This window comes from Cyprinus carpio, chromosome B22, assembly GCF_018340385.1.
Source record: "Cyprinus carpio isolate SPL01 chromosome B22, ASM1834038v1, whole genome shotgun sequence".
In the NCBI taxonomy this organism is placed as follows: domain Eukaryota; kingdom Metazoa; phylum Chordata; class Actinopteri; order Cypriniformes; family Cyprinidae; genus Cyprinus; species Cyprinus carpio.
The window spans coordinates 32,036,519-32,049,573 of NC_056618.1; the positions used below are offsets into that span (position 1 = coordinate 32,036,519).

At 33.6% G+C, this 13,055-nt stretch overlaps 1 protein-coding gene across 1 annotated transcript in view; it reads right to left on the bottom strand.

The window, feature by feature from the left end:
* Positions 1–13,055, bottom strand: part of LOC109091386 (E3 ubiquitin-protein ligase RNF123-like) — a 121,102-nt gene that overhangs the window by 102,918 nt on the left and 5,129 nt on the right. The window contains 14 exon segments of the mRNA XM_042749926.1: positions 3,325–3,426; positions 4,204–4,324; positions 4,809–4,881; positions 7,287–7,347; positions 7,434–7,533; positions 7,696–7,813; positions 8,763–8,836; positions 9,295–9,387; positions 9,490–9,615; positions 9,698–9,802; positions 9,891–10,005; positions 12,362–12,487; positions 12,628–12,695; positions 12,922–13,008. Of these exon segments, the coding sequence (XP_042605860.1) occupies positions 3,325–3,426; positions 4,204–4,324; positions 4,809–4,881; positions 7,287–7,347; positions 7,434–7,533; positions 7,696–7,813; positions 8,763–8,836; positions 9,295–9,387; positions 9,490–9,615; positions 9,698–9,802; positions 9,891–10,005; positions 12,362–12,487; positions 12,628–12,695; positions 12,922–13,008 (1,369 nt within the window).

Consider the following 13,055-nt stretch of genomic DNA (forward strand, 5'->3'; position numbering starts at 1 on the left):
GCAATGTTGTATTTGTTTTTTGTATATGTAAGCAAGGGTCGGCATACTGAGTGCGACAAAAATATTATCACCAGAATAGTATATGTGTACTTTATGAATTTTTTTCTAACTGTTTTTTGTATGTGTGAGTAGGGGTCGGCCAGATGTGAAGTATTACTTTCCATAAAAAGTAACTAATACAATTACTTTTTAGGGAGTAACACAATATTTAAATTCATTATTTTTTAAAGTAAAGCAGTCATTTATGCTGCACTCTATAGTGAGAACAACTAATAAGACATAAATAATAAAACATTTCTTAAAAAATACTTTTAAAAAAAAATACTGTGCTGAATAAGATGAGGAGCAGATGGTGGATCTGGCTGCTTCATATTGAGTATTAAAAAAAAAAAAACACTGCAAGGTTTGATGACCAAAATCAACAATAAATATGAAAAAAGACAAATTATGTAATGTATGTCAAGGAGGAAAAGCCTGCAGCAGCTGCTAAACGCAAATCAATATTGTCAAGATAAAAGTCCATATGACATGATTCAATTGTTGTACACAAATTCAAAATAAACTGATTGAAAACCAACAGTCGCTGACAGTCACAGTAAAAAATACGGATACAGTGAGTGTGTCCCATTCTTCACTCATCCTTTCCGTCTTTTTTTACTCTCAGATGGCTTTGATTGTTTCCTCAAAGCCCCAAAAGAGTTCAATCAGGCGCCAGAGGGAGAAGACGACGTTCCTGCAGAATCAGCCGGGAAACCATGCAAGAATAGGAACAATGTAATTACCAGCATTTAATCAAACGAGGCCAAGGAACGGGAACGCCGGTGGAAGATGGGTGTTTTAGGAGACAAAAGAAATGGAGACGGACTGAGAATTAATTAAATGAAAACTTGGGTACAGCAGAGTTGTGACACATGACAAGACGTGCCTCGCCTCTCCCTGTTAATGGAAACAAGCGCATACAAACACTATTGTCAAAGATGCCTTTTATTTTAATCACAATGGGTGAATAGTACCAGGCTGATTCATAATTTACGTACCATCCGTTCTGTATAATACACCAGATTATGTGAGCCTCAAATCACAATACATCGAAAATTGTATGTAAAAGGTCAGATTTATTTTACTATTTTGACACTTTTATTGATAACTATAATATGGGGAAATGGTATAATGAAACAATGCAAATGTGACTCAGAGATTCATATTGTGTTTTCATGGTGTACGAGCAGCGAGGCCACTTTCTGGAGGCATTAATGAAGAAAAAAGTTATGTCTTTAACCACATAAGTAGTGAAGTGAAACTAACTAAAATTAGCAATGCTATAAATTTAGAGATGTGTGACACTTTTGGGACATTAATGGAAGAGTTCACCCAAAAATAAAAATTTGCTGAAAATTTACTCAGCCTCAGGTCATCCAAGACATCGATGAGTTTCTTCATCAGATTTGGAGAAATGTAGCATTACATCTCTTGCTCACCAATGGATGTGAATGGGTGCCGTCAGAATGAGTAACACAATAATCCACAAGTAATCCCACAACACTCCAGTCCATCAGTTAATGTCTTGTGAAGTGAAAAGCTGCATGTTTGTAAGAAACAAATACATCAAGGTGTTTTGTGTTTTAAATGTTTGTTTTTTTGAAATTAAAAGTTCATTATTCATAATAAAGCTTCCTCCAATGAAAAAGTCCATCTCCTGTTGTCTCTCACATTAAAATTAAAATCATATTTGTTTTGATCTTTTGGACTGTTTTCACTTGTAAGCAGTGCTTGATCTGTGCAGATTTCTCTCCTGATTCAGACCAGACACCTTTTTCACTGGAGAAAAAAAATATTATGGATAGAGGACTCAAATTTTAGTTAAAAAATGTCTTAATGATAAAATTGTTTCATAACAAATCACAGCAGTTTTGGCTGGACTGATGGACTGGAGTCATGTGGATTACTTGTGGATTTTTGTGATGTTTTATCAGCTGTTTGGACTCTCATCCTGACGGCACCCATTCACTGACCAATTGATATAAAGCTACATTTCTCTGATGAAGCAACAAACTCATCTACATCTCAACCAGTCCTGCACAGTAATGCTCAACCAATGGTGTGAGTTTAGGTCAACCAATGACAAACAGGGGAAACTTGTCTAACAATAAACATGTATTAATGCTGGGGCACATAAATGACTAATTTCACCTTAACTACAATACATTATTACAAGTAATAGAGCATTTTCTGGAAAATTAGCATGAAAGATCACTACGTTACTGATATTATTGGTATTAAAATTTTATTGTATTGTATTGTAATATTGTGTGATTTGCAACAATTTTTTTCTTTTTTTTTTTAAATATAAATGTTGCTATTCATTAACCAATTCTATCCTATATTTAATGTAAATTATTCTGTCGAGCCTCATGCTGTCTGAGATCCTCATGTTTTTTGGGCCATATACAAAATTGAACTTCACCACAGAAATTGCAGTCAATCCAGGCAAACTCCTGACAAACACCTCAGACAAACAAAATCATCTAACGTAAACCACAAAAGAACATGCTATTACATCAAAGGCACAACTCTCAACCACTTCCTTCATCCCCCTTCCCTCTCTCTCACTCGATCTTAGCGTGTTCCCTGCTGTTCGTCAATATTTTTGCAGCATGCACCGCTGCCTTGAGGGAAATCAATATCCATCTGCATCCCGGTCTTTCTGCAAGCCGCCAGCTTCCATCTCATCCCATCAGTTCAGAAATTTTAATGATGCAACAAATCAAAGTAACGACCACCAACGTTTCTGAGGTTAATAATGAAGTCGGAAACTAAAAAAATAAAAGTAAAGAAAAAGAAAACACCCTGCAGGAAGTGTACAATGTATTCGGTCTCAATTTAAAACTAATTTGGAGGGTTGATCGATCTAAACCATTCGTCTGGCAGCTTTGAAAAGATCAATAGTGAAATTTCAAGAGTTACCAAACAAAACGAACATAACAGGCACATCAATATGTGATTGCACGTCTCTGTTTACGTCTAGGAAGATTAAAAAAACACAGAAAACAAACATTACGTCTGCGAGCATTAAAGCGAGCTTCTGAAAACAAACAAAATGAAAAAGGAAAACAGAAGTACTTTTGTTGTTGCCACACCTGATACAGAAAAGCTTTATTTCTTGTCTTCAGAGGTTTTAACCGACTGGATTGTATCTGCTGTAGGTATGAGTAACACTAAAACAAACTGACCTTCTGCTCCCTCTGGTGGTGTCTGGAGCAGCTGCATGCTGGGTAATTATTTGACCAAACTCTGAAACACACTTTACCTGCGTTTTTTACCAACCTTTGAGCGTTTTCTTCAGATGCGAGAGAAGTCCTCCTAAACGCTGAAGGTCAAAGTAATCCACCTTCCCGTTGTAGAAGAGCTGAGGGGGGACGTACGCGTCTGACGGGAACACAAATGGGGTCAATGACATGACATTCAATAATAAATAACTGTACGATAGCTGCCAATGCAACATTTCTAATTTTCATTTACTTCAGTTTTTTTTGTTTTTTTTTTATTTGTGTTTTATTGCTATTTGTTTTTTTTATTATATTTCAGATTTATTTTAATTAACAAAAATATTCTTAATATTTTTTTTTTTAATTATTTTATGAACCCTTTTTATAATTTGTCTTTACAAATACTGTATGAGAATCCAAAGTTATTTTAGTTATTTTAGTATTATTTATATATTGTTTGGGTTTTATAAATATTTTGAATTAGCTTTTATGTTCATTTTTATTTAAATTTTGAATGACTTGAATTATATTTTGAATTACATATTTGTTTTTTGTTTTTTTTAATATAACCATGTAGGTTTCATTTATTTTTATTTGAGTTTTAGTTGCTGCAACTTAAAACTGTTATTTTAATTTTAGTGCTCCAACAATTTTTAGTTTTCGTTGGAAGTTTTTCATACTATATTTTCTTTTTATATATATATATAAGCTTTTATTTCTTCTGAAATTAGTGTTTTTAATTTCTGAATAAAAAGTTGTTTTTACAATATTGGGGGCATAAAGGCAAACATGTCAGGGTGATACAACTGTCCTGATGTCATAATGGAGAAAATGAAAAGCTAGTGTTGAGATATTATATATACATATATATATATATATATATTTATTTATTTATTAATATTTTTTTAATCACTTAATAAAAATAAGAAATGTGTACCTTCACTGCTGATGGATCCTGGGCTTCTTCTCTTGCCTTCATCCCAGTAGCTCCTGATGGCCGTGATGAGCCGGTGTAAGAAACACACCATGTATTCCGGAGGACACAACACTGTGGGGTTCTGAACACACAAACAGCATCACATCAAATGAAGCGTGAGACAAACATCAAACCCTCCAATAAAAGTCTGGTCACTGCAAATTAACTGAAACAATCCTATCAATAACAATCCCGTTACAGGAAATGGCCATACTCATTTACTTCAGAAATGAATGTGTCAGCACAATTTGCCAATTTATATGATACTGGGACTAATAAAAAAAAGCAGATGTACCAGTCATCAAAACACATGAAGTAACATATTTCTGAAATTTCCTGTTTGCAGAATTGATTGGAAGACCTTCTGTGGCAGCAGCTCTTTAAACCTTACCAAATGCTGTGTGGCGGGTTTGTAGCTTTTACTTCTGCTTTTGCAGAAATATACTGTGATCTTATGATCTATTCATCACATGGAAAGGAATATTCAATCCAGATAAAGAATATCTAGATACTATACAGATGTGTATCAGGTATGAAGGAGGCCAAAGCTGTCCTGTGTGCCCTACCCCTCTATTGCTGGCGTTCTCTTGAAGGAACTTGCGGAATTTGTTCAGGAAAATATACCGAGAAGCTTCGCCCTGTGAAAAGAGAGACACAGGTAATTACAGCACACAGGTTGGATCAGAAACATTCACAACTTGTAATTGAATATTAATCTTTCTGTAGATGGCAATCATGTTTGTATCTGGTATTTGGTCTTACAACATCTTAGTAGAAATATAAAAATCGTAAATATTTATCTGTTAGGGTACTAGATATTATGAAGAAAATTAATATAATAATTATTATTATATAAACCAGATTAGTTTAATAACTAGATAATTATATTTTTTTTGTTTTTTCATCCAATTTCAGTGTTATATACTGTTAAAATTCTTAATATATTGAATAAGAATTTATTTTATATTTTCAGTTTTCATTTTCATTTTAGCTTTATTAATTTTGTTATGTGCTTCTGATTTTTATAAGATTTTATTTTTTCTAATTATTTCTATGAATATTTCTAAATATTTCCATTGTATATATTTTTTCTTAATACTTCAATTCAGCTATTTTTTATTTGTATTATTATTTTATATACATACATACATACATATATATAAAGTATATATATATCTATGAATATTTCTAAATATTTCAATTACATTGCGATATATTTTATTTTTCTGCGATATATATTGCGATATGAAATGTAATCTATTTTTTTCTTACAAACAAAAATGGGGTGAGCACACTTACATTCTCATTTTAAATGATTTAAACATCAGAGTATTATTTAAATTAGAGTAAATTATTTGTTTGTAACTTTAGGATATGGTTTGACTTGTTAACATATTAACTAACATGAACTTACCACGAGCAATACTTTTTGTTACTATATTTATTAATATTTGTTTATCTTAGTTTATAAAACACAGCTGTTCATTGTTTGGTAATGTCACTTCACAGTGCATTAATTATGTTAACAAATACTTTTGATTTCAACAATGAAGGCTATAGCCTAAATGTTGAAATTAACAATGTTGTAGAAGTGCAGTTTAGTAATAGTAAATGTTAAATAATGTAGTTTAAATAGTTTAATAAATAGAACATTATTGTAAAGTGTTACAGATTTTTTTTTAATACACCAATTCAGACGTCTCGTGAGTTCAGTGGTTGGACAGGTCAGTTGTTTAAACCATTCATTAAATTGAATCGGTTCAAAGGAATCATTAGTTCGCGAATCAGACGTGTACGGCACGTGTTGTGTTTATCTCGGCAGTTTAGGATATCGCACAAGATTTGACAACACAGAAAACATTTCATCACTGGATAGGTTTTTTTTATTTTTTTTTCGACACACCATCGTGTCAATTGATTTTGATTAATATGCGCGAGGGAGAGAGAAAGACATCGCTCGTGTTGTTTGAAGACGGTTGAAGTTGAGCGCGCGCGGCCGGGGGGCTCTCTCTGGGGCTCTCTCTCTCTCTCTCTCTCTCGCTCGCTCTCTCGCTCTCTCTCTCTCTCTCTCTCTCTCTGCTCGTTCTTATATGCGCCCTGTTAAACTGACAGGACTTAAAAACCCATGCAAATGATAAACTTTCACTCTATGATGGGTTAAGCTGTGCAATTTATCCGTGAATCACATTCGTCAAGGGCCGGGGCGCAGCTGGCCCGTAACGTTAACGGATCAACTACGACAGCCTACATCGCACATCCTGCGATGTGACTATCGTGGATTCGTACATCGCGATATCGATGTTTAAACGACACATTGTGCAGCCCTATCCTGCATATATATATATATATATATATATATATATATATATATATATATATATATATATATATATATATATATATATATATATATATTTACTCTACAAACATACACCTTTGTTTCTGCGTCTGTGAGTTGTGTCACTTTTTTGCAACCCCAACCGCTTCTGAGGAACTACATTGTTTGGCGGAAAAATAATGTTTGTATGTGAGTTGTGTCACTTTTTTGCAATTTATATCATTTCATCTTATTTGCGTTTTATACATTTTTATTTTGTGAAACCTTGCTATGTATATGGAATAACCATTTTATAAAAACCAATAAAAACCCAGTGAAGCCGTGGTTTACAGTGAATTTATAAAAGTTAAGGGGGTTTTAGGCACAATTTTGAGTTTTATGTTTGGCGGAAAAATAATGTTTCTAATTATAGCTTTTTAGTTTACTTTTTTTGTGTTTTTAATATTTTATTTTTTTATTTTATTTTTTTTTGTTTTATTTTTTATTTTTTATTTTAGCATTTTATTTAATTATAACAACACTGTCCCATTTTTAAAAAATTTTTTAAATGTAATTTTTTCTTTTAATGTAGTTAAGAATGTGTGTTGTTGTCTAAATTTTCATGTATGTGATATTGTGTTTTTATACATTTTACAAATATAATAAAACACAACATACCTGTGCAAGCAAACGTGTGGAAAGTGTGGATAAAAATTATGTACATTTCGTCCCCTTGTCTTTGTTGTTCAGCATTAACTTCAGGATCTGAACCTGCAGCTCCTCCACAACTACACACACACACACACACGGGTTCAGCTGAGTGTCACAGCGACAGATATGCTTGCAGATCTGATGTTGTGTGTGTGAGACATACCCTCAATCCTCTTTTTCAGTCTGTGACAGCCGCGCTCGTACGCTCGCCGTCTTAGCCTCTCCTCGGACGTCTCCTCGCGTGTGTCCCTCTCATCTTTGCCCTGGACACACGTCAGGAGAGACAGTGGAGAATTATTCATCTGTCGCTTCAGCCAGGGCTCAGTTCAGATTAGTGTTCGCTTGACGAAATCATTTCAGCTTTTGTGAAGCCTGTGTATACAATGCTATTCATATTCAGACTCATGTGTCCAGATGTTTCTGACCTCTTTGTCGAAGCGTGTCGGCCACCAGGTGGTCGGGATGAGCTCCTCCAGCCCAGCCTCCTTCACTCTCAGAGGGGTCTTGATGTAGAAGAAGACCACAGACCGGAGCACGTCAAACGTGATGCTGCTAAGGAACGAAACCCATACAAATCCCCAGCTACATGCTTCTAACGTGTCTGTTTAGGCAGTTCTTCCTCACAACCAGAGAAAACTACTGGAAAGTTAAATCGATCAGTTAAATCGAAAGATAAATGCTTGTACTATGTCCAAAATTTGGCTTCTAGTTCTAGTAGTAATAGTAGTAAACAACTGTTGTGTATATGTTGTGTGAAACATATATTAATCTATTGACCTACACACCTATCACCATATCTATCCCTCTACCTCAATATGTACCATAATATATTGACCTATCTACCTAGCAACATATCTATCTAAATATATATAATTATCATAATTTATTTACTGACCTACCTACCAGGTAACATATTTTTTTCCTAAATATAAACCATAATATATTGACCTACCTACTTGCAAACATTTCTGTCCATCTATCTAAATATATACCATCATCTATTGACCTACCTAGCTACCTTTCAACATATCTATTCATCTACCTAGCTAAAGATATATATATGGCTACCTATCTACCCATCAACACAGATACCTATTTATCTATCTGAAATCTAGCTACCTACTAAAAATGGTCTACCTTTTGACATATCATAACCATTTACCTTCCTACCTACGTATCAACATCCATGTACCTAAATATTTACCCATCCACTTACCTACAAAAATGTAATAAGAAATAAATAAGACTTATTATTGACCATGGCTGTCAAATTTATTGGAACAGGTCCATAGTTCATGTGTATGAAACATCTACCGTATTTTATTCCACCTGTCTATCCATCTACGTGATCTACAGTGAAGTTCAGTAGGCAATGGCCACAAGAATGCAAGAATGCTAAAAATCCTATGTATAAATTTTTTCATTTTTTTGCCTTTCTGGAGTGATTTTCAAAATGTAAAGTGTCTAATGAAAGTTATAACTAAGAGGATATAGGACGTTGCTGAGCAGGTACTTCCTGGACTTCTCATGCCGGAGTATCGCTGTGGTCAGACGAAGGTAATGAATCTGGAGGACACAGAAAGAAAACAGGTTTCAATAAAGCTTCCATCTGTTAAGCACTGGCTGCCATAGTAATAATTTGGATCAACATGTTGCTAGTTCCCTCTAACAACCGTGGACATCAAACACATTACAGCAAGCTCAACACAAAGTGCCTCAGTCATTTTCATTTTAACAAGACATTTATTTCAAGTGGGATAGGCACACAGCCCATGTCCCTGCTGATAACTGCCATGAACATCAATGGGCCAGGAAGACGTCGACATCTCTCTGCCTCTAATTAGACACAAATGCAGATGCTAAGCATGAACATGCTTTGAAGTACAAGTTCCCAGCATGCAAGGATGTTTTCCGTTCTCCATCCTGTCAGCGATTCTATCGTGCTCAGCACCAATAAACTTCAACATAACATCACAACAGCTTGGAAAATGGATTTGCATGAAAGCAATCATTGGATTTCTCACCTGAAAGCCCAGATCAGGGATGATGGGAGAGAAGCGATACGCTCTCAGCAGTGACATCATCAGCTGTTTCAGACACTCGCTCACCTCGTGGTCCTTCAGGAGAAAAAAAACAATAAAAATACAGAAGAATAATACACGTTATACCCAATCTCATTCCAGAAAATGCCTTTAAATTAACTTTTTAAGTCTTTTTACCTCCATGAGAAGCCAGAAAAGGTCCAGCAGCTGTTGTATAAGAGGATGTTCATCGACAGATCCTCCACCCTCCAGTATACTCAACAGGAAGTTCATCAGCACATCCTCCACTAAGTACACTTTACACTAGCAAGCACACACATTAGCCATAAATAAAGCCGTTTATGAAACAACGGCGATGGTTTAACGGAAACTGTAAGTGATTTACCATGAGAGGTGCGAAGTGGTTGAATACATGTGCAAGGGTGACCAGGATGGTGGGGTCTCCTTGAATCTGCCAGGTTCCACCGTCTCTCGCCACGAGCTTTTCCTCCTGACGAAAAACAAAATCAAACGTCTTCTCATTCAGTTGTGTTTTAAATATCGATACATCATACTGTCTTCTATTCTGAAGCAGGCACCTGTGTGTCGATGGAGGTGGACAGGACTGTCTTGAGGTATCCCAGAAGCCTGTTGGCTTTGGTGAGGTCAGTGGTTGGTGGGCTTTGAAGAGGAAGGTAACCTTCCACAGGGTACGTGAGGAACAGATGAGTTAAGGGTTTTAGGCGATTGTGGTTGGTCTACGGATTCATGTTTTGTTTTAATGGTTTTTAAGGTATACCTAAAAACATTTTATAATTAAATTATTTAATTAATAAATATGTCGGTCATACTTTATTTTAAGGTCCAATTCTCGCAATTAACAAACCATTAGCTATGACTTTTGAGTCAATAAACTCCAAATTTGCAGCTTATTAATAGTTAGTAAGTAGTTAGTACACAAGCAGTAACGAATTACATTTACTCGCGTTACTGTAATTGAGTAGCTTTTTTGTGTACTTCTACTTTTTAAAGTAATTTTTAAAGTAATCAAAACATTATTCATGCATTTGTAACTGCAGGTTAAATGCATTCTTGTCCTGCACTAAACAGTGTGTAAATACATCTAAATGCCACTTCCGATGAAGCTTCTGCATTTCCTCTGAATTGAAAAGATGAGTTTGTTGATACTGATTTGCCTGGTAACAGCCCAAATGTCTTATTATTTCTAAATAACTGATTCCTTTAAAAAAAACAACTAGTTTGAGATTTATAGGCCTATCCCAGGAGTGTCAAACTCAGTTCCTGCAGAGTTTAGTTCCAACCCTGCTCCAGCACACCTACCATGCAGTTTTCAAATAAGCCTAAATGATTAGATTAGCTGGATCAGGTGTGTTTAATTAGGGTTATATATAAACTGTGCAGTCCTGAGTTTGACCCCCTTAGTCTATCCCATTTTTGCCTCCCTCCCACTGTTAAAATGTAACTAAGTAATTTTTACTCTGAGTAAATTTTAAATGAGCTACTTTTTACTTTTACTTGAGTAGATTTTTAGACTGGTACTTTTACTTGTACTTAAGTAAAATTTCATTAATGTAATGGTACTTTTACTTGAGTAGAATATTTTTGTACTCTTTCCACCTCTGTTATATAAATTTATTTGATGTATTTGTAATTTTTATTGTGTAGATTTTTTTTTTATTATTTGTTAATCTGTTAAATGGCTAATAAACAGACAATATGTTAATAATGTGTGCTACAAAGCAACTAGTTAATAGTGTCACCATATATATCAATTCAATTTGTTACAATTTAAATATGCATCTACTTTTATTCTGATGTCTTATAAATATATTTTCAAGTTTCAAGTTGTGCTTGAAATAAATATTACATTATTATTCAATAAACATTATGTGAAATGTAAATATATATCATGTATTTCAAAAAAAAAAAAAAAACTGGATTATATTATTAAAACAGATCTCTTAAATGTTATAATTTAAATATGTATACTTTTATTTGAATGTCTTATAAATGATTTTTCAAGTTTTACTTGAAATAAATATAATATTATTCAATAAAAAATATTGTTATATAAACATAATATATTACGTTATATTATTAATGAATAAAACAATTAAATATTAAAATTTAAAATATAGTACTATTATAGATATACTAAATATAGCTGCTCTGAAGTACTAAAAATATCCATAAATTTTTCAAGTGGTATTTGGAAATATTAGGTAATTACATTATTTGCATTTAAAGTAAACATATTATATATATATATATATATATATATATATATATATATATATATATATATATATATATATATATATATATTGTATAGTTTATATAAGATAGATTGGTGTGAACGGGTATATATAAATACTGTATATTTCTATGTTTTATATATAACATATTACATTATACGTATATAAATATTATATAAATAAATGTAAGTACTTGAAAATCCAAAATAATATTAAGCATGTGTGGGTGTATGTGTATAATAATACATATGTAAATAATAAATAATAGAAATAAAACTACTGATGTACAATATATGTGATCCTGGAGCACAAAACCAGTCTTAAGTCGCTGGGATATATTTGTAGCAACAGCCAAAAGCACATTGTATGGGTCAGAATTATAGATTTTTCTTTTATGCACAAAAATCATTAGGATATTAAGTAAAGATCATGTTCCAGGAAGATATTTTGTACATTTCCTACCATAAAAATATCAAAACTTATTTTTGGATTAGTAATATGCATTGCTAAGAACTTCATTTGTACAACTTTAAAGGCAATTTTCTCAATATTTAGATTTTTTGGTTTTTTGGTTTTTAGGTTTTCAGATTTTGTATTTATTGTATATATTGTGATTTTTTTTGTGATATTTTTTCTTTATGACTGGTTTTGTGCTTCAGGGTCACATATGTGCTTCTACTTACTACCCAATTAGATTAATGAATTTATGATTGTATGTTTTAGAATAAATTAAAATGCATGTCATACACATTATATAAAATCTGTACGTATATGCGTAAAAATGAGAAGGATATCTGAGAGGACGGCTGCCGAAATTGAAGGCAACAGACTCTTTGAAGGAAAGGCTGATTGCAGGGAAATACGCAACGCCTGGCCCCGTCTTAATATTGCTGAACGCAACACCAAGAGACTGTCCATTACTGAAATAGAAAAAAAAATACTTCTATTAACGACAATTCACAGATATGTCCGTTAATGTCTACTAAATAGAATTTCACATCAGTTTCTCATGCTTTCATACCAAACTATAACATACATCCAATGATAAAACAATACTTACAGACAAAACGTAATGGTCCCCTCATCCAAATCTATCAAACAGCTGACGATATCACCAGCAGCCCAGGACTAAAGCAAAAAAAAATCAATAATGAGCGGCTTCGTGTTAAAATGTACTACTACGTATGGCCTTGAGTGGCTTAATGGCTCATCCAATCAGAATTGTGTTTTATAAGACTGTTATGTAAGTCTTTAAACAAACAAACTACGACCAAACTGTCAAAGTCAAATCAAATTCACAAGCACAAATCGAGCCTGACCGCTGAACTGAATGTGTGAAACGCTGTGTTTTCACCTTGCCGTAGTTGGTGGTTGTCACGTTCCATTTGCGAACTCTGTTTCCATCGTAAGCGTACGAGTCCGGCGTGTCCCCGACCCCTTCCTGAACACAAGCACAGATCCACAGCGTACCGTATCTGGCAGTAATCG